Here is a 19,340-nt window from a genome sequence, read left to right as displayed (position 1 = left end):
CACCATATCCTGATGGTGTCACATGACCCTCAGGTTCCTACCAGGCTCAAAAGGTCACGACCCCAGGTTACGGAATGAGAGGCATAATGGTTTGGATTGCCATCAAACCCCTTGTTTTGCGTAGGCGCACGTATCCGTGAGGGTTTTTCATCATGAGGCAGTGACGTGTCCAGGCTTCCTGTCCCGGTGATTGGCGCCTCTATATTAAGCCTCCCTTCTTTTAGCAGGTGTCTCTCTCTTCTCTAGTCTCACAGAGGAAGAACAAGCACAAACAGACATCTTACTTTGATCACCTGCATCCCCCCTGCAAGAGGCGGGCGCAAGTGTGTGTTTGTGCGCATGTCCGCGTGTGTGTGTGTGGGTGCCGGGGATATATAAGAGTGGCAGAACCATTGACAGACGACAAGGGCCAAGAACAAGGACACGTGCATTCAGACTCTAGAACCCACTTCCACACTCTAGAAGACTCATCTAGAACCTTCTGCATGACAGATACCAAACGAGCTGGAACTTTGGCCTCACACTACACTTCATCCAGGTAGGACAGCTGTGTATGAATATGTGTATAGTGCTCTTAACATGATTAGTTGATGTCGATAGTGTACATTAAATGTGTCGGGTGATCGATGTTGGTGTATATAGTGTATAGGAGGGTGTCCTAACAGTGACAGTGAATGTAAGAAGACCAGTGAAGACTGATCTAAGTTCATGTCCTGTGAATTTAGGATGGCTGGTCTTCCTTTCCTGATACTAAGCATTCTGGGACTGACCCTGGTGACCTCTGGCTTCCCACAACCCCGCCTTCAACATCGACACCGGTAAAACTGAATGATTTAGTTCATATTTATCTCAGAGGCATGCATATTGAGATGATGTTACCTGACAGAGATGAAAAGTGACAGACAAGAGACGCATAGAGTGATAGAGAATGTTTAACCGACGAGTTCACTTACGTTTTCTTTTTTTTTTACTGTCTTGGTCCCAGGGGAGATTTAAAACCTGAACCATGGGAGATCCTTTACCCCTCTATCTCCCTACGTGATTGGAGCATCCAGATGATGTCCACGCCAGACTTTGGGGCTGCCAAGAGCAAGGCGGAGCTTCTGGGAGAGACATGGCTTCCAGAGTCCCAATCACAACTGGGCAAGGCCTTGGTAGATGGTTGGCCTGGCGACTGGCCGTCCAATCAGGGGCCCAGTGAGGAGAAGCGGAACATTGTGGTGGCGGACGACGCAGCTTTCAGGGAGAAGAGCAAACTGCTGACCTCCATGGAGAGACAGAAGTGGCTGAACTCCTACATGCAGAAACTGTTGGTGGTGAACCAGTGAAACCAGAACCAGGCCAGACTCATGCCAGCAGACCAGTAAGCTCACTCCATACCAGTGAACATGTGTTGCGTGTCTTTGTGATGAATAAAGTCTGCATATCAAATTGTGTAAAGTTCACATTTGTTCAATTTCATTAAACGTTCCCTCCCCCAATTGAAGATTTAAATGGGGCTCTAATAAATACATTTTTTTGTTTAACTTTAATCTTTGAACACAAATTAATTTTATTTTCATTATTCAACCTGATGCCATTGGATTATTCTGATTCAACCATGAGACTGTCCATGCACTGGAATATGAAATAAAGCCTGATTCATATTAAATGTTTCCTTGTTTTTCTTGATAGTATCCATTATTCTGTTACTACAGTATCCATTATTCTGTTACTACAGTATTTATAAGGTGAGCCCAAACACACAGCATTTAAAACAGATCTCAAATTGTTCAAGCATTCACATGTTAACAGGGATAATCTTCACATCCATCAGGGCTGAGAAACCTGTTCAAAAGTAGAAATTAATTTATTTTCATGTACAACATAAAGGACAAAGGAACCAAAAGTGTTTAATCATCTTTTTTTTTAATGAAGCTGCGGATGGTTTCAGTGTACAAAAAAAACAAAAAACATTGTATTCAAAATTGATTTCTTAGATGCACAGTGACCAGACACTATGCATGGTCATCACATTAGGGGGCTAGAGTTTCATTCAGAAGCTGTGAGTGTAACTGTGCAACATCACATAACTGGAAATACATAACTAATACCACCACCACCACGTTTTAACCATGGCTACACCAGCCTCAGAAGTTATGTTAGCAAGACATTGCTCAGAAACCCTCAAAAGGACAATAAAACTGAATTTCTGGACAAAACAGGCTAAGCTGTATCACCTAAAAGCAAGTCAATAAAAAAAAATAAAAAAAATGTAAAAGCTGTTAGTGGGCATGACAGTGGACTAGGTCTGACGAATAAAGGAATAATCCCAAAATCAAGTATTTTTCAATACCATATTGATCATTAAAAATACTTCCAGAAAATTCTAAGAGCCTCGTCTTCTGGGGTATCCATTAAATACCCCTTCGCTCAGACTTGGATACATGGATATTTAGACAGAAAACGGCCACCCACTGAGATATAAAACCTTTCTAGCGACGCTTATCTTTCCTGTCTGACTTCCTGTCATCACGAGATGACCTCTTTCTGTCAGACCGGCTGGAGACCTTGTCTTTGGGGTTTTTAGACTCTCTCCCACTGCCCTTGGACGGTTTGTGGCCCCTCTCTCCTCCCTTCTTCCTCTCTCTTTCAGAAGGCCTTCTCCTGCGTTTCTTGTCGCGTCCCCCGGACCTGCTGTGGGAGGAGCTACGGCTGTGGGAGGAGCTCCCACTGGAGGAGGAGGAGCTTCCACTGGAGGAGGAGGAGCTTCCACTAGAAGAGGAGGAGCCAGAGGAGGAGCTAGAGGAGGAGCTACTGCCTCTGCTTTTCTTCTTCTCTTTAGACTTTTTGCGGCCCCGACTTTCCTCCTGTGGCTGGGGCTCCAGGTCCTTAGGGCCCTCCGGGGCCGGCAGCTTTGGTGGTGGTTGCTTCTGCTCACGCCCCTGGCTCTGGGGCTCCTGAGTGGCCTCCAGGAGGGGGATGAGAGGCTGTGGTTTGGCCTCTTTGGCAGCAGCCTCCTTGGGCTCTACACTGCGAATGATGGCCACCTCTGGGCTGGCTTGGACTTTTTCTGGGCTCTTGGGCTCCGAGGTCTTCTCCTGGTGCTCTGGTATTGCTGTGGGGCCCTGGACATTTTCCTGGACTACCTCCACCTGCCCCTCTACCCTCTTCCCCTTAACTCCCTCTTCCTCAGTCTCCACCTCCATCTTCTCATCCTCCTCCCTGTCCCCGACCTGCCCATCTGTCTCCTTTCCTCCACCTGCAGCTATAGCTACCTCCACCTCCCTAGCCTCCCCCATTTCCCTGTCCTGACCCTCCCTGTCTACAACCTCCCCCTTGTCTACATCCCCCTTCTCCACCTTCCCCTTTTTCCTGTCCTTCACTTCATCCTCATCCTCCTCTTCCTCCTCCTCCTCTTCCTCCATTTCTACATCATTGCGGTTACCTGTCACCTTGACTAGCTGGCCCGTGGGCTTACCCTCCTTCAGGTCCTCAGTCTTCGGGTCCTTTCCCCCAGCGCCAGCTGCGGACTCCTGTTCCCTCTCCCGCTGGGACTGGCGCCGAGGACGAGCCTCCATCTTACTCAGGTGCTCGGCAAACGCCTCGCGCCTCTCCTCAAAAACCACTTTAGAAAAACGGAAGGAAAATAGAAAAAAAAAGACCCGTTAAACGGGCACCGCACACACAAGAATCGGACGTGTGCTGTAGAGGACTGAGGGAAGAGTAGAAAAGTAAAACGGACTACATGCAGGCAGCAATCATCTAGTTTTACAAGATACCAAACTGTCTCACCATTCAATTTTTTCTGAGAATCCTCCAGGAGCTTGTTAGTGGCTGAGCACATCTTCACGGGTAGATAGAAGATGGGTGGCTTGGTCTTGGTGCGAATGAACTTCACTATCTTGACATTGTGCACATTCCACTCTTCTTGCTGCAAGACATGTCAAAGATTAGCAGACGGACACGGTGACATCCAAACAAAGATTGGAGTCAGTTTCTCCTCAGGCACACTACTGACATCAAAATACTGACGCTAAATATTTACATGTATTTATCCCCCCCACCTGCTACAGCTAAGTGAGGGGTGCTGTGTGCAATGCGTTTGACAAGTCCATACCAACTGAGCAAGCTCCACTTTCTGCTCCAACAGTTTGAGCTCTGTCTGCTTGGCGCGTCTCTCTTCAAACAGCTCTCTCCTCTCACCCTCCACCCTCTTCTTCTCCTGCTCAGCCTGCACCTCCAGCTTCTGCTCAATCTCACAACGGCGCTTTTGCTGTCAGGAGAAAGACGTGGAGAAAAGCCGTGAGGGAGCACCATGGGAGAGGGAAAACGGCTCATTTCACTGGCAACTAGACAAGAGTTGTGCATTCATGGGTACCCTTACCTTGTCTGTGGCCACATTTGACTCCTGTTTAAACTTCTGTAAGGTTCCCATCAGCAGGCCAAACATGCGTCGGTTCCTGTGAAGAGAGAATGTGTGACACTGGTCAGCGAAACCCTGGCAAGCATCCCGTCAGCCATGCTGGCCGAAAGCCAGTTAACCAACCACACAATGTGCTGCACACTTCACCACCAGACCAGACTTGTGGTTGATAGATCTTTATGAATAAAAAAACTGACTGGAGTGTGTGTAGCCTCACCTCTGTTTTCCCCTCTCATCCATGGTCTGATCTTGGATCAGGTCTCGACGCGTGCGCTCCTTGGAGGTAGCCACTACTGATGACTGCAACGCTGGCTGTGGATCAGACAGCAGAGAAGGGGTTAAAACCAGGGGTTAACACGTACGCACCACATGACCAGAGGTCTTGCCTGTACCTTTTTGACATCGTCATCGTCCTCAGCGTCGCTATCGTGACGTGAATCTCTCCTGGCTCTCTGGTCCCCAGCCAGCCTACACATACAAAACAGCAGCCATTGAATAACCACTTTTGTAAAATAGAATTGAGACAAAAACAAATGTGTAGCTACACACCTCAATGCAACCAGTCACTACCGTTAATAAACCTAACCAGCAAAGCACAGTCACCACCACATCCCACACTCACCTCAACAGGGCTCCTTCAATGTCCCTCTGCTTGGCTGGCGGGCCTCCTCCGCCCACTTCAGAGAGTCCACGTCTGAAAGACACATTAAGCCTTGATTAATTAAACACCAAGCTCGAGACCTATGCCATCTATGCGGTAAGGGGGAAGGCTACCCCCGAGGGTTGATCCGCTGGTCTTACCTCAGTAGGTTGATGCCTCGCCCCCTACCTCCTCCCATCATGCCTGGGACGGGTGGCCTTCGTACTTGGCCAGGTCTGAGGTGAAAAATAAAAACCAGAAACAAGTCTAGTTGCAAATGGTTCGAATTACATGCAAGGGAATCAACACGGAAATGTTCAAGCCAACTGACCATCCACAAACCCTTGGCTGGCAAGCTAGCCCGCCTAGCGTTAGCCATGATAAAACACCACTGTAGCTGCAGTCAGATCAGACTTCCGCAATTATTTCCCCCCATCACGTTCCTTCACGGGATTCTGAACAGCTAGATTACCCCATTACACAGATGAAAGGCCCCGTATAAACTACTGTGTCCACCTAACCTAGTTAGCTAACAAACAAGCCCGTTACCAGTGTTTGAATAATGGAAGAAGCCATTTTTGTGGCTAGCTGGCGAGCTAGCTTCCTGCGAACGTAGTACAGACCAGCTATATACATTGTAAATATTTCGCAGGTTTTGACTTACCTCAACTCATTGGGATCCCGCCCCGTTAGTTTACGAATATTATCGTCTACATTCTTCAAACTCTCCTTCGCTTTTTCAAGCTGGTCTTGTAAAGATTGTACTGCCACCGCCATCTCGCTAGTGAGCTTCTACCAAGCATGCGAGCCGCAAAGCATTACTGGGAAAGGGAAAACGCATTCATATTGATGGTCTGGGGGGGACTGAGGTCACCTGACCATTTCAATTGTATGCAGTGCACATTCCTATCATGAACAAGAACACAATTAACACATAATTGTGCTTAACATGTTTTATTAGAACAGTAAAGTAGTACCCTATATAAAGTACACACTCGAAGCTATTGGTCTGTTTTAAAACCTCTCGGAATGACTTCACTAGGGTTGCCACCTTTTGATTTGTGAAAAAACGGGACACTCGGACAGAACCAAGGGCGCCGCCAGGTATTTTGTGGCCATGAATTTGCATTTCTATTTGTTTTTCAATTTTTGGGGCGTATAGGGGGGAAAGTTAAGACGATAGAATAGAATAGCAGTAGAAGGAAATTAGAAATTACGTTTTATTTCAAACTATTCAAAGAGATTCAAATTGAGAAATACATTTTCACAAAAAACCGGCACAATTAGTGTCCAGGGAAATCAAACTAAACTGGGACGGATCGCAACCCTCATTTATACTTACAGATAATGATATAAAAAGGACTCCAATTTTAAATAACACAAACCAAATCCTTTCAAGTTTCCTAAATGGTAACTGAAAATACTGTAAAACTTTGATGCGTTTACTTATTTGACTAAATATTCAAATACTAGTCCACAGTGGTATTTATACATATCTTTATTTCATAACAGTGAAAGCATAATTATGATGAAGTAACTGAAAAGTTGAATTGTTCCCCCATTTTCTGAGCTGTCCATCAATCAACTGACACAATTTCCCTAATTTGGACAGGTCTTTAAGTCGATCTGATCATTCCTGATCAGCCAAGTCATTCTGTTCAAAATATCTGAAAAGATAGGCAAAAACATGGTTTAGAATCAACATGGCCCTTTCAATTATCTGTGTGTGACTGAGGCCATAAGGGTTAAATAAAGTTCCTTGAATTGAATGACCGTGACACACATTCTGGAAGCTTGAAGATGACAGTTACCTGGCAACAATGCAGATCATCAGGTTGAGACCTGACAGTCTCTCATCCTCCACGCTCTGCTGTTATGATGAAGAAAAAAATATGGAACTATACAACGAGCCATCATCATCACCACTCATGTCACCTGTTTTGCACAGCTTAGTTTGGTTTTGAATGCTTTGGAAGTGTGATAAAAAGCCACACATGTCCACTCACTCTTACCAGACTGGCCCTGACTTCAGAGCATCTTCTTGCTAGCTGTCGTATGAGGGAGTGAGACTCAGGAAGGAGGGGCTTCTCCAGACAAGCCAGCAAAGCATAAAGCCACCTTCCCTGGAAGAATCACAAGTCAGCATCAGCATTCTTAACTTCTACAGATCATGTATTATTAAAACCTATTTTAACTTAGAAGATAACATGGCAAATATACCAACCAACTGTGGGGCAAACTCCCTTTCTTCAAACCAGTTGATCAAATATTCCAGAACTGCAGAGATAGTGGCCTGAGAAGGAAACATTTAAACAAAGTAGAAAAATGAAACAGAGCGAACGAGAGTGATAATAGCGAGAGAGCATTATAAAGTCTTAAACAAACAAAACTAAAATAACAAAGCATCCATTCTGCCTTGCAATCAGGAGGCAGTATGTAAGAGTGTCACCCTAAATATAGGACAGTTCACCTGATTTAGCCGGCTCACTATACTCAGGAACGGAGAGAAGCCCATCTGGGAGAACCGGGGAGGGAACAAAGAACACAGAGATGATGGATGACTACATCTTCACACCAGAGTAAGAACCCCACTTGGTTTCTGCCTCATCCTGCACCGGTTCATTCAGATACTTCAGGGTAGTACAACCTTCACATCCTATGGTATCAGTATTACTTCTGGTATTTGTTACCTTGGTATAGTCAAGGCCTATGTCAGAGTCTTCCCTGTTTGGGGGAGGGCAGTTGAGATACACCCTCTCACCCAGGCAAAACTTCTTCCACCCTTCTTCATCATTCAGCTTGGGCTATAGACAGACCACACAGTCAGAAGTACAGACAGGCTAGTATGGTAATGGTTATTTGTACACGTTTAATTTAACTCACCATTATTACATTGTCATCTAGTGACTGAGAGCTCCAGTGTTTCCTATGCTTGTTGATGCTCTGTAAAAAAATCGTAACTGTTACGTCAGAAAGTTTAGTCCCACCACGGATAAATGAAGCCGTTGCAAAAAATGAGAAGACGTATTTGCCTGTCTAATCTCTGAGAAGTTGCTGATTTGCTGTCGCTGCCATCCCAAGCTTGGAGAAAAGCCTTGTGGAGCAGCATGGCACCCTGTGACCTGTCTCACAAAAGTTAAAATACACGTTTACAAATACAAGTATCTGTCTGCACTTACATCCACATGGTAACAGTTCAACTTACCGACGCGTTCACTGTTTGTTTGTTTTTCCTTAATTTCTTGGGGTCAATCTGAGCCACAACGACGTCTGGACAAAGCGACGCCTCAAGCCTTAAATGGAGACCCTCGACATTAGCTGGGGGGTAGTACGTCCACATGATACTTTCCTAAATAATAGTGTTCGGTGACGATGCCTACTAGTTAACGACCTGTATTTATGAGGCTGACGCTGGTAACTGAATTTAATAAATAGGTATTTTACAATGATGCAATATGTGTCACTTACTGAACCTGTCTGAGATACTCCTGAGGGTTTCGTGGAGGTTCGTTTGGATTAAAATCATCGCTCTCCCCTGTCTCAACGGGCAGGAGCCGAGGCATCAATTCTTCCACATCGGATTTCATCCTTATTCAATAATTTTACAAACACAGTGTTACAGTGCTTGTTTTGGCATATGCTGTTTGAAATTACACAATTCGTTAATTCTCAAAAGTCCATCTACGCAGTAAGCACTTGAGCTACAACAAAATAAACTTTAGCGCCATCTTGCTAGCGACATGCTGCGGATGACGCGATAAGAATGCGCCGGCTGTCAACCCTCGTTCACAACAAAACAACAGAAAAATATGGCTCACTGTAGCTACAATAAAATCGCACATTTATTAAAACTGACAGCCGTCACCACAAACAAGCCAAATGCGTTAAGGACAGGAAGAGGTATACATGTTCCCCTAGGCTGCAAATATTTTATACGCTGTAAGGTAAGACGTCAAAGAATCCTGTTCCTTATTTGCTGGTGAAAGATTACTAAGCTTTGCTATCTTTAACATTGGTCCACTCATGTCACAGTTAACAAAACGGTCCTCTGGCTTTAGGTGTCCCACTATTCCTTAAATAGTTCTTCTTTACGACAATGTTGAATTACAATGCTTTTACTTGACTAATGGTTGTTGCATAGACTGTATATCCAAGATGAGCGATGCTGAGAAGTTGTTTTCCCCTCCCTTATTCCCCAAGACATCGGGTGCTGCTGACAGGGCGTTGCAGGAGAGGCAGAAGCAGCACATGGCTCGAGGTCTGCCTAAACAGAAGCCTATTACAGGAGTCAAACAAGTCATAGTGGTCGCCTCGGGAAAAGGAGGAGTGGGAAAGTCAACCACAGCAGGTGCAAGATTGTATAACGGGTTGTAGAGTCAGGGTCTCACTCAATTTAGGGGAAGACAACATGTTGGTGTCTTTTATTCATATTATATTTACATTTAGCAGACGCTCTTATCCAGAGCGACTTACAGTAAGTACAGGGACATTCCCCCGAGGCAAGTAGGGTGAAGTGCCTTGCCCAAGGACCCATCGTCATTTTGCACGGCCGGGAATCGGACCAACAACCCTCTGATTAATAGCCCGACGCCTGACTCCCTAACCACTCAGCCATCTGACCCCCGATTGATTTAATTGATTTTATGATTTTATTGCAGTCAAATGGACCTGACATTTGACGTATTACAGTACTGTACATTACAGTAGGGATTGCTTACCTTATGTTGTTGTTTGTCTTCATGCCAACAGTGAATCTAGCCCTTGGACTCACTGCTAATGACCCGGTAAATAATAACCAGTACTGACTTAGTCATATGTATTTATTTGCACCGCATACTGACTCAGTCACTCCTCAATTTGTACCCCCAACCCTTCTCCTCCCCCCTCTTCCTCTCTCCTAGAGTAAGACAGTAGGGCTTTTAGATGCAGATGTGTATGGTCCCTCGGTTCCTAAACTGATGAACTTGCGAGGGAACCCGGAGCTGACACAAAGTGCGTCACACTCTGCAACCTAAATGACGTCATCTCTAGAGCTTCGTACCATATCAATTTAATATTTGAATCCCACATTATTGAGTAGCTTTCCTGCCTGAGCTATGCACATTCACAATACTTCAAAAGAACAATACTCAACACATCCTTTAGGATAGATTTACACCAGTTACAATTCATCCTGATCAAAATGCTTGTGACAGTATGTGTTTTGCGCCTAAATATATCTGTTTTTCTTCCAGACAACCTAATGATACCGTTAGTGAATTTTGGGATCCCTTGGTGAGTATCCTCATCTTCATCACACCTGGCTGGCACAGGGTAGAGACAGTACAAACATGACCATGAGGACTTCAATAGTATTCATTCACCCCCTCTTTCTCAGCATGTCTATGGGCTTCCTTGTGGAAGATGTAGCTCCCATTGTCTGGAGGGGACTGATGGTCATGTCTGCTATAGAGAAACTTCTACGACAGGTAAACACTGCAGAAGCACAACCTACCCAAGGGTAAGTCCTATGATTATCTCTGAGTTGTGTGCGTCTGTGCAGGTGGATTGGGGCCTGTTGGATTACCTGGTGATTGACATGCCTCCGGGTACTGGAGATGTCCAGCTGTCCATCACACAGAACATCCCCATTGCAGGTTTGTCATCTTGGGTCAGCACCCAGAACAGTGGTGTGCTTGTTTAGTTGTTTACCACCCTGCCGTGACCTCCCAGACCTGTGCTTACGGTTGCAGGAGCTGTGATAGTGTCCACTCCCCAGGACATCGCCCTTCTCGATGCACGAAGAGGAGCAGAGATGTTCAAAAAAGTCCATGTTCCTGTAAGAGTCTTGAATTTAAAGGGATCAAATCTAGAGGATATTCAAATAAGTTGACTCTGTGCTGTATGCACAGGTAGTGTATATTGACCCTGCTCCTGTGCTACAGGTGCTGGGCCTGGTCCAGAATATGAGTGTGTTCCAGTGTCCCAAGTGTAACCACCAGACCCACATCTTTGGGATGGATGGAGCACGGGAGCTAGCTAATACTCTGGGCGTACAAGTTCTGGGTGAGGCCAGTTGTTCTCAAATTATGTCGTATTCAGGAGAATCTAATAGGGGAGCGATTTTTGAGAATCAACTGGGTATTTGAGATTTAACCTTCTCCTCCCTTCCCCATCCCTTCTCCTGCAACCTCCTTCCTACAGGAGACATTCCTCTTCACCTCAACATCAGAGAAACATCAGACAGGGGACAGCCTGTGGTCATCTCATCTCCTGACAGCCCTGAGGTCTGGAGCTCTGATAAGTTTTATGTCTCACCCAAACCTACTGCGCTTTTGTCTGAGTAATTGGTGGTATAATCTCAATGTGTTGGGGATTTGGTGTTTTATGTTCCCAGACTTGACGTTTGCCTGCAGTATCTGATGCGTTTGTTTCTATTTGTGTCACAGGCTGAAGCTTACAAGAAGGTGGCATCTGCTGTGGTTCAGAGGCTACAGGAAGTGTCTGCTTGATTGGAAGTACATCCAGGAAGTAATGAACTGATTTAAGCCAATTGGGGCACAGTTGGAGCATGTCCAGTGGAAGGAATTGCACTGAAGGCTGCAGATAGAAATGCCTATGAGTAGAAGAGATTGCATCCTGTCAAGATTCCACTAGGGATGTCTGGTCTACATGTTATTTCTCTACCCAAGGTTCCTTCTTTTAAACCATGGACGGTCTTCAACTGGAACAAGACCACCCAACTGGACACTCCACCTGTTCTCTCCTGTCCTTCAATTTAACCACCATCATCCATTTACCCACCAAAACAGTGTAAAGCACAGTAAACACTAACAATATCAGCAAGTAATTGACATTTATCCCTGACAAACATTTCTGAATGAATACTACTGGAGGTTCTCTTTGAGAGAAAGTTTTTCTCTCCTTAGTTGAATGATAAAGACTTGAGATTTGTATAATCAAAGAACTTGACCGTATGTTCTGATTCATACGAGATTAATAAAGGCATACAAATGCTGCGTGAAGTTTTCTTCTCTTGTCATCTGTATTATTATGAGTTCTCATGATTCATATGAATGCACTTGTCTCTCACTAACACCACGGTTGTGAGCCTGAAATGGGTTGCTGTTTCTATCTACTGTCACTTGGGGGCGCTCCATATGAGTTGAATATTCTTAGACTTTGAGAGCTGTACTTTGTTTTTTCGAGGGCAGGCCTGGCCTCGTTTAGAAATTGCACTCTGATCTCTCTGTCTGTGAGAGAAGTGAAGGAGAAAGCAGAATTCTCTGAGTGGGTGGTTTCATGCTTATTTATAACAGCTTTTAATTTACACTGCACTCCCCTTGAAGAAGTTACAGAATCTAACACACTACCTTGATCAATATTTAAATAGGGAGGGGTGGAGGGGAGGGTAGAAGGGTGTCTAGTGTCAAGAACCCATTAGAAAATATTGATTGATTGAATGGATACAGTCTTATAAATCTATGACAAAATATGACTTTGAAAGACGTATACACATTCGATGTGGATGTGCAGTGCGCTCCATTAAAGCGCTCAAATATTAAACACTTAAGAAAAACTAGGATGAGTAAATCCCTCTCCCGAGCCAGTGACTAGAATATCTCCTTCCTCTTGTCGATCATGATGAGAAAATTCACATGTATTATACAGCATGCATACATTATTGAATGAAATTATATCAAGTAAGAGTTTTGGAAACCTAGCTTCTTATAAAATGAGGTTTGGAGACCTAATCTGCTTTCTGAATCGAATGAAACTGTTAGATCCGCATGTGATGTTTGTCCCTGTGTCTGTGATTTTGGGACTTCTCTAACTGCATCTGTCAGCAGTTCAATGAAACATAACTCTATTGTTTTGAAAGCCACATCCTGCATTGCAAAATTAGAAAGAAATGGTTTCAGAGAGAAGCAAAAAAACATCTGCTATCTTCTCGTCTGCAGTACTTTCTCTCCACACTCAGTTAACATGACTTTCAACCAGAAAGGGCATAGCTGATATTCTGTATATCGTGACCTTCAAATCGGCTAACAGTGTTATCAGTGATTTGTATCCGGAAATGTAAACATGAATTTCCAGCCCTCAGCCTTGTTATATCTTACAACCGGACTTCAGTTCTGTGCTCCTGTAACTGCATGTCTAACTTCAGAGGAGGCTGGAAGCTGTGTAGGCATTTATAAATGTATTGTTTGTCACATATGTGTAATGTCTATTACACCCTTCGTCTTCGACCTCTCACATTTTCTCTTCCTCCCTCTCTCTCTCTCTCTCTCTCTCTCCCCCCCCTCTCTCTCTCTCTCTCTCTCTCTCTCTCTCTCTCTCTCTCTCCCTCTCTCCTCTCTCTCTCTCTCTCTCTCTCTCTCTCTCTCTCTCTCTCTCTCTCTCTCTCTCTCTCTCTCTCTCTCTCCCTCTCTCCCTCTCTCTCTCTCTCTCTCTCTCTCTCTCTCTCTCTCTCTCTCTCTCTCTCTCTCTCTCTCTCTCTCTCTCTCTCTCTCTCTCTCTCTCTCTCTCTCTCTCTCTCTCTCTCTTTCACTCTCTCTCTCTCTCTCCCTCTCTCCCCCCTCTCTCTCTCTCTCTCTCTCTTTCCCTCTCTCTCTGTCTCTGTAAAGGTGAAAGAGTTCATTGTGAGGAGGGGGCACCCTGAGCACAATGAGGTGAAATGAGTTGGTGGGGGATGATCATTTTGTCAGCAAGGGCATTGGATTTCTTCCCCACTACTGTCAGTGACAATAATGTGAATTCAGTTGAATGAATACAATGTAAGTAATACATTTTACGAAATATCCAAGGTATTTGAACTTACCACCCTCATCCAACATTTTTATGTTTTCTTTGACTTCATAGTCTGTCTCTTTTCTCTGCTGACACTGGCATGAATGTGAACAGGCTCTCAATGAGCCCCCAGGGATCTTGTTAGATGACCATCTACTCTGCACACACCCTTCTGCACCCCCCACCCCCCACACCCTCACCCCCAACTCCTCCCTCCCACACACACACACACCAACACTCCAGTTTATCTGTGTTTAATAGACCCACATCCAGGACCACCTCATCTCCCTCCTTTGTGGTCACCCCCCCCCCCCCCCCTGACCTTGGGAACCCTGCCCTTGCCTGGCAGCCCCGAGCGTTGCTGCGTTTCCATGGCAATGCAGCTGCGGTGTTGGTGTCGGTGTAAACAGCAGCAGCTGGTTCCAATTGTGCTGCGTCACTGGGAAGGGAATGTGTGTGTGTGTGTCCTCCTAGTAGGAGCTAAGAGGGAGTGTAGGTTTTGGCCATTTGCGCCCGTGTGCACATACTTGTGCACATTTTCAGGGAGTCCCTGTGTGTGTCTATGCATGTGTGTCTGCAGCCAGGAGCTAGCAGCACCCCCGCACATTTTTTGGTCATCGTTCTTCCTGCACCGGAGCTGCAGAAATAAGCCAGAGACTGTTTCCCCTCTGGGCCGGAGCAACACCAGTGGCAGGGCCAGTAGGCAGAATATCTGCATTGTCAAAGCTTTTGTCTTCTTCTTCGTTCAAAAGCGAAGAAAGGAGAATATGTTATGTTATGTGACGTGAGGGTCTAATATCTTTTTCCAGGGATCCCAACACCGCAAGGAGAAAAAACATGAAATAGAGACCCATTGCTATCTGTCATCCACAGCACCATGGAAACGAGGATGTTTCAACACCTGATTCAGGAACTAGACTTCCTCGCAAAGCAGGATATGCCACAGTCATGGTGCCTCAAGTCAAAGGCTACTCAATTCAATCGCTACTGTTTGAATTGTGGAGTTGTGTGTAGTGAAACTGAGTGTTATGGGGTGTGTCACCTGTTTTCTTACCCAGCTGCCGGACAAACAAAGGGACAAGACTCACCATGACACACAGACACACGCACACACACACACATGCACACACACAAACACACACGAGCACACAATAGTCTAGAGAGGATAGATCTAAAGAGATTCAGAGGTGGATTTAGGGGCCAGGGGACACTGAATAATTCAAAATTGTTCTGGAGAGAAGAGGGATAGGAGGAAAGGGGAGAGGAGGCGGAGAGGAGAAGGGAGGAGAGAGGAGAAGGGAGTAGGCAGGGGTACAGGCAGTAGAAGAAAGCCAGGTTCAGGGACCTACCACTGGGCTTTTGAAGTCTGGGTACTGCTGGATGGTAGGAAGGTACATTCTCTCTCTCTTTCTTTTGCTCTCTGTCTCTATGTCTCTCTCTCCCTCTCTCTCTCTCTCTCTCTCTCTCTCTCTCTCTCTCTCTCTCTCTCTCTAAAAAACACAAAAAGACAAAAACCTTTGTGTGTGTTTGTGTGTGTGCATGCATGTGTGGTTTATGCGCTGGTGCACGCTCTTGTGTGCGTGCGTGCTTGCGTGTGTGAGTGTGTGTGAGTGTGTGTGAATGTGTGTGTGAGTGAGCTGTGGGACAGCACAGGGGATGGTGAGGCTCACTGACGTTAACTTGCCTCAGGGTTCAATTAAAAATAAAGCTGAGGTTGCTACAGGGATGTAGGCGACAACTGCTGCATCAGCTGCAGCGGACACCAAGCTGCTGCTACCAACCCATCCAGGCGAAGGTTAACCTCCGGATTTCTCTTCGCCAAAACGAAAGGACAACAGACTCAAAACAAACACACACACACACACACACACTCCTACACACATGAGCATGCACACATCCAACATACAAACTGTGTGACCAGCACAACCTGCAGATGCTAATTCTTTCTGAGTGGTGATGACACTGACTCAAATGGATAAAAAGGATTTGGTGGATTGAATAAAAGGCTGAACGAGAGAAAGAAAGAGACACAGAGACAGGATAATAAAAACGGAAGGAGAGAGGGAGACTGGAAAAACGGGGGAGGATGAGGTAGCCAGACTGAGTGATAGATGGATAGAGAGAGAAAGAGTAACAGAGAAAGACTGAGATAGAAAGATATAGAGAGAAGGAGACATGAGCCTGTACTCGGCCAGTTGGAACCCCAGTGAGGAGACGCTCACTCAGTCCTAATGAAGTGTTCACTGATGTTTTATGTCCGTTGCCGGAGGCAACTGGCTGGACATCATAACTGTTATTGCGACAGACATGAAGATATGATAGATATTGCCGAGCAGATGTCCTTACAGAGATAAAGTGTATTTAGAAGGCATATTTTCATTTCTGTACCCTTTGACGAGGCTGTATTGGTTTTGTACTTATTTGTACTGGTCTAATGCTATTCTATTCATTACAGAAGTGGGAGTCCATTGTAAAACTGTTTCCTTGTTTGAACAGCCGGCTGGTAGGGGCAGATTGACGAGGCCTTCCTGACTCAGACGCAAGAAACAGACAGTCCTGTTTGCCTCACTGCATTCTTCCACCTGTAAGCTTAGCTGGAAGACATAAACAAGAAACGTGGACAGGTTGCTGAAGCGAGCCATGCTAACTCAACAATTAGCTTGAACCCAGCTGGCCCTAACAAGCACAGACATACAGTAACTAAACCAACTATTTCCTGTTGCTTTTCTAATTTGATAGCAATGCTAATCTTATGTAATCTGGTTTTCCTGCTCGCCCCAATAACTCTTAACCCTCCTAAACTGGCTATCCAGTCGACAGATTGAGGGAAAACCCATGAGACGGGCAACACAAACAGACAGGCATTAACCTACTGTGGTAGCATCAGTCCCCTGGTTAGTTCTCCTCCCACACAATAAAATACTGCCTTTAGCACAAGGAAATATCAAAGGGTTGTCAAGATACTTTGTACATATCTGACTCATCCATTATCGGGTAAATGCGAAACCAGTTATATTGTGGGGGCAAAGTCATACTGCGGGGGCAAAGTTCTCAGGGAATGGTGTACTATCATTGGTAAATGTAGATATTATTCTCGTAGCCAATTAAAGCAGAACTGGGAAAAGGGTGATATGTGTTCTCTTTGAGATCAGTGAGCCAGCACACTCCAAGTGGTTCAGATGTTCGAACCACTCAGATATGGTCTAACAGAGACTAACTAACCACAAAAGATAATGAAGAGATATTCAATATGTATCATACACACAGTTTCATACATAACTTCCTTCCCTCTGTCCATACACCACTTGGCCCTGTTATGGGTTCTTATAAGGATACTTGCACCACCTCCGTGTTATCGGCACATAGGAATACATTTCGCCATACATTTTAAATTCTGCATCATGTGAAAGGTTGTTTTAAATATCTTCAGACTCTTTCTCTGTGCCTCTCTCTCTGTCTCTCTCTCTCTCTCTCTCTCTCTCTCTGTCCCTCTCTCTCTCTCTCTCTCTCCACAGTATCTAAGTCAGCCAGCTGTTTCAAGCCTACTGACACAGACACCCTGCAGAGCAGTTCTGTCTCACACTGAAACCCACTGTTTCTCCTCTCCTCGCCTCCTTGTCTTCTCTACTTTATGCATCCCTCGTCTTATAACATAATTTTCATCCAGTCACATACAGTGAAAAAGAGCTATTGCACAATGAACCAAAAGATATCATATATGTCTACTGTGATGTTGCTGTGCGCAGCCAAAGTTAGTTCAATAGTAATGGCTGAGTACCAGACTGACCATGAATATCTGATCTGTCTAAAATAACACACACACTGAGAAACCTCTCTGTATGGAAGTGGTAGAGGAGTTGTTTTGCATACAGCTCCAGGGTATGAGATCAAGGCCAGAATAACAGAGCAAGTGGGAGCTTGTCCAACTTACAGTACAGATATATCCTATCACTACAATATACATGTAGACATATATTATAGACATAGATTAAGTAGAGCAACTTATTATATATTTTACTTGTTTAATTGTATTGTATGTCTTATTTATACGCAGTCTTTTATTTGTTTCATTTAAATTTGATATCTGTTGTATATATGGTGTAATGGTGTGTTGTGTTTGTGCATCTTTTACAACACAGCAGGGGTAACTGGACATGCTGCTATCGACACTCATCTGTACACTCAGTGATGTGGGCTGACCGCTATAACACAGAGACAGGTTATAGGTTACTTGGGTGAGTGGAGATTGGAAGAGAGAGTAACATATTGACTGGTTGCACACTACAGTGAGGGTGTGCGGCCGCCTTTGTATGTGTGAGTTCAGTATGGATCTGATCAAACACAATGGCTATTGATTAGTTATTGATGTTTGACAGTCAAACAATGTCTAGGAGGTGTGGCTCGTCATCTAATCAATCGCCTGTGGCTAGTTGTACTGCAGAGTGACTTGGGTGTAGTATTTGATTTGTATATTCACTGCATCAATCGAGTTTAAACAGATTCTTCTTTTTACGGCAGCGGAATGGTTCCACACCACCCTGTATTGTAAGGGCTAAAGCTTATTGATTTTGCCCAGGTGAAAAATGTTTTTACCATGGCTTGGTCTGCACTTCATGTTCTTGTGGCAAAGACGGAGAGAGAAGGGAGTGTGTGTGTGTGTGTGTGACAGTTAGAGTGTCAAAAAGTGTGTTAGCGTGTGATAGAGAGAGTGAGAGTGAGTGATAGAGTGAGAGACAGAGAGAGACAGAGAGAGAGAGAGAGAGAGAGAGAGATATAGAGAGCGAGAGAGAGATGCAGAAACACCAATAAACAGTGAGAACAGTGAGTTCAGTCTGCGTGTCTGCTGTTGGGACTGTCTTAGTTATTTTCAGGTTCTTGCGGGCAACTTTCACACCTTTGAATGGCACAGAATGACCTCACTCTCCATCTCCTTTGGAACTCATTAAAAACAAAGTTTGAGTCTTTGGAATCAGTACTTACTTCATGTTTCGTCTTTGAATTAATATTAATGTCAATGCAGTGAACTGTCAAATCAATTACAGCGTTATTACTCAGGCAGGGAGAATTGTATTAATAAATAGGAAAGTAATTTTTTTTAACTTCAGGGATGAAAGTCATCCTCCTCTTCAATAGAAGCTTCCTCCTCCTGTACGAGTCTTTTACTACATCACTGGTGACAACAAGGATGTTGTATTGATTGACTTGCTGACATGAGGGGAGCAATGTTCTGAGAGAGGCCCCAGCCCCTTTGACTCTGAGAGCTGGTGGGTTGGTAACAGGCCTGGTCCAAGCTCCTTGTTCCTGTTCGTATTGACGGATGGCAGAGTGCCAACCTGGTAGACAGGGATCCTCAGTCAAAACTCCCACACTCTTTTTTTTTCACCCTCCTCTCTCTCTCTCTCTTTCTCGCTCTCCTTTTTCTCTCTCTGCTCCCTCCTTTCATCTTCTCTAACCTCCTCTCTTTTTTCTCATTCACAGAGAATAAAAGAACATCCACGCCTTTCACTACAAAATTCAGGCTAACGT

At 44.8% G+C, this 19,340-nt stretch overlaps 4 protein-coding genes across 6 annotated transcripts; 2 read left to right on the top strand and 2 right to left on the bottom strand.

Annotated features, from left to right (window-relative positions):
- Positions 1 to 485: 485 nt before the first annotated feature.
- Positions 486 to 1,354, top strand: pth2 (parathyroid hormone 2). Its single transcript, XM_084683403.1, has 3 exons — positions 486 to 538; positions 726 to 818; positions 986 to 1,354. Exons 1-3 carry the CDS (start codon positions 486 to 488, stop codon positions 1,326 to 1,328), a joined length of 489 nt encoding a protein of 162 aa, XP_084539529.1. The 3' UTR covers positions 1,329 to 1,354.
- A 535-nt stretch (positions 1,355 to 1,889) lies between these two features.
- Positions 1,890 to 5,850, bottom strand: pnn (pinin, desmosome associated protein). Its single transcript, XM_084678942.1, has 9 exons — positions 5,710 to 5,850; positions 5,207 to 5,281; positions 5,028 to 5,099; positions 4,798 to 4,873; positions 4,623 to 4,717; positions 4,367 to 4,442; positions 4,100 to 4,255; positions 3,775 to 3,913; positions 1,890 to 3,607 (listed from the first exon to the last, which is right to left on the bottom strand). The coding sequence occupies exons 1-9, from the start codon at positions 5,820 to 5,822 to the stop codon at positions 2,475 to 2,477; spliced, it is 1,935 nt and encodes a 644-aa protein (XP_084535068.1). The 5' UTR covers positions 5,823 to 5,850; the 3' UTR covers positions 1,890 to 2,474.
- Positions 5,851 to 6,525: 675 nt separating this feature from the next.
- On the bottom strand, positions 6,526 to 8,791 carry gemin2 (gem (nuclear organelle) associated protein 2). 3 transcript variants are annotated; one of them, XM_084678920.1, is made up of 10 exons: positions 8,514 to 8,791; positions 8,251 to 8,338; positions 8,078 to 8,167; positions 7,929 to 7,988; positions 7,736 to 7,849; positions 7,516 to 7,560; positions 7,270 to 7,338; positions 7,058 to 7,168; positions 6,857 to 6,915; positions 6,526 to 6,712 (listed from the first exon to the last, which is right to left on the bottom strand). In XM_084678920.1, the coding sequence occupies exons 1-10, from the start codon at positions 8,630 to 8,632 to the stop codon at positions 6,676 to 6,678; spliced, it is 792 nt and encodes a 263-aa protein (XP_084535046.1). In that variant the 5' UTR covers positions 8,633 to 8,791; the 3' UTR covers positions 6,526 to 6,675. The 3 variants fall into 3 exon arrangements, with proteins under 3 accessions (XP_084535046.1, XP_084535037.1, XP_084535057.1); XM_084678911.1 differs by having other exon boundaries at positions 7,052 to 7,168; positions 8,514 to 8,782; XM_084678931.1 differs by having other exon boundaries at positions 6,857 to 6,912; positions 8,514 to 8,782.
- nubpl (nucleotide binding protein-like) lies at positions 8,703 to 12,054 on the top strand. The gene is made up of 11 exons (XM_084678899.1): positions 8,703 to 8,989; positions 9,246 to 9,393; positions 9,795 to 9,829; positions 9,947 to 10,037; positions 10,280 to 10,319; positions 10,423 to 10,513; positions 10,588 to 10,681; positions 10,778 to 10,863; positions 10,970 to 11,090; positions 11,229 to 11,311; positions 11,474 to 12,054. The coding sequence occupies exons 1-11, from the start codon at positions 8,855 to 8,857 to the stop codon at positions 11,534 to 11,536; spliced, it is 987 nt and encodes a 328-aa protein (XP_084535025.1). The 5' UTR covers positions 8,703 to 8,854; the 3' UTR covers positions 11,537 to 12,054.
- Positions 12,055 to 19,340: the final 7,286 nt, after the last annotated feature.

Source organism: Hypomesus nipponensis, chromosome 3 (genome assembly GCF_054491055.1).
Source record: "Hypomesus nipponensis isolate SF chromosome 3, ASM5449105v1, whole genome shotgun sequence".
Classification (NCBI taxonomy): domain Eukaryota; kingdom Metazoa; phylum Chordata; class Actinopteri; order Osmeriformes; family Osmeridae; genus Hypomesus; species Hypomesus nipponensis.
The sequence above is the reverse complement of the archived record's forward strand: the minus strand, read 5'-3'. Positions and strand labels throughout refer to the sequence as shown.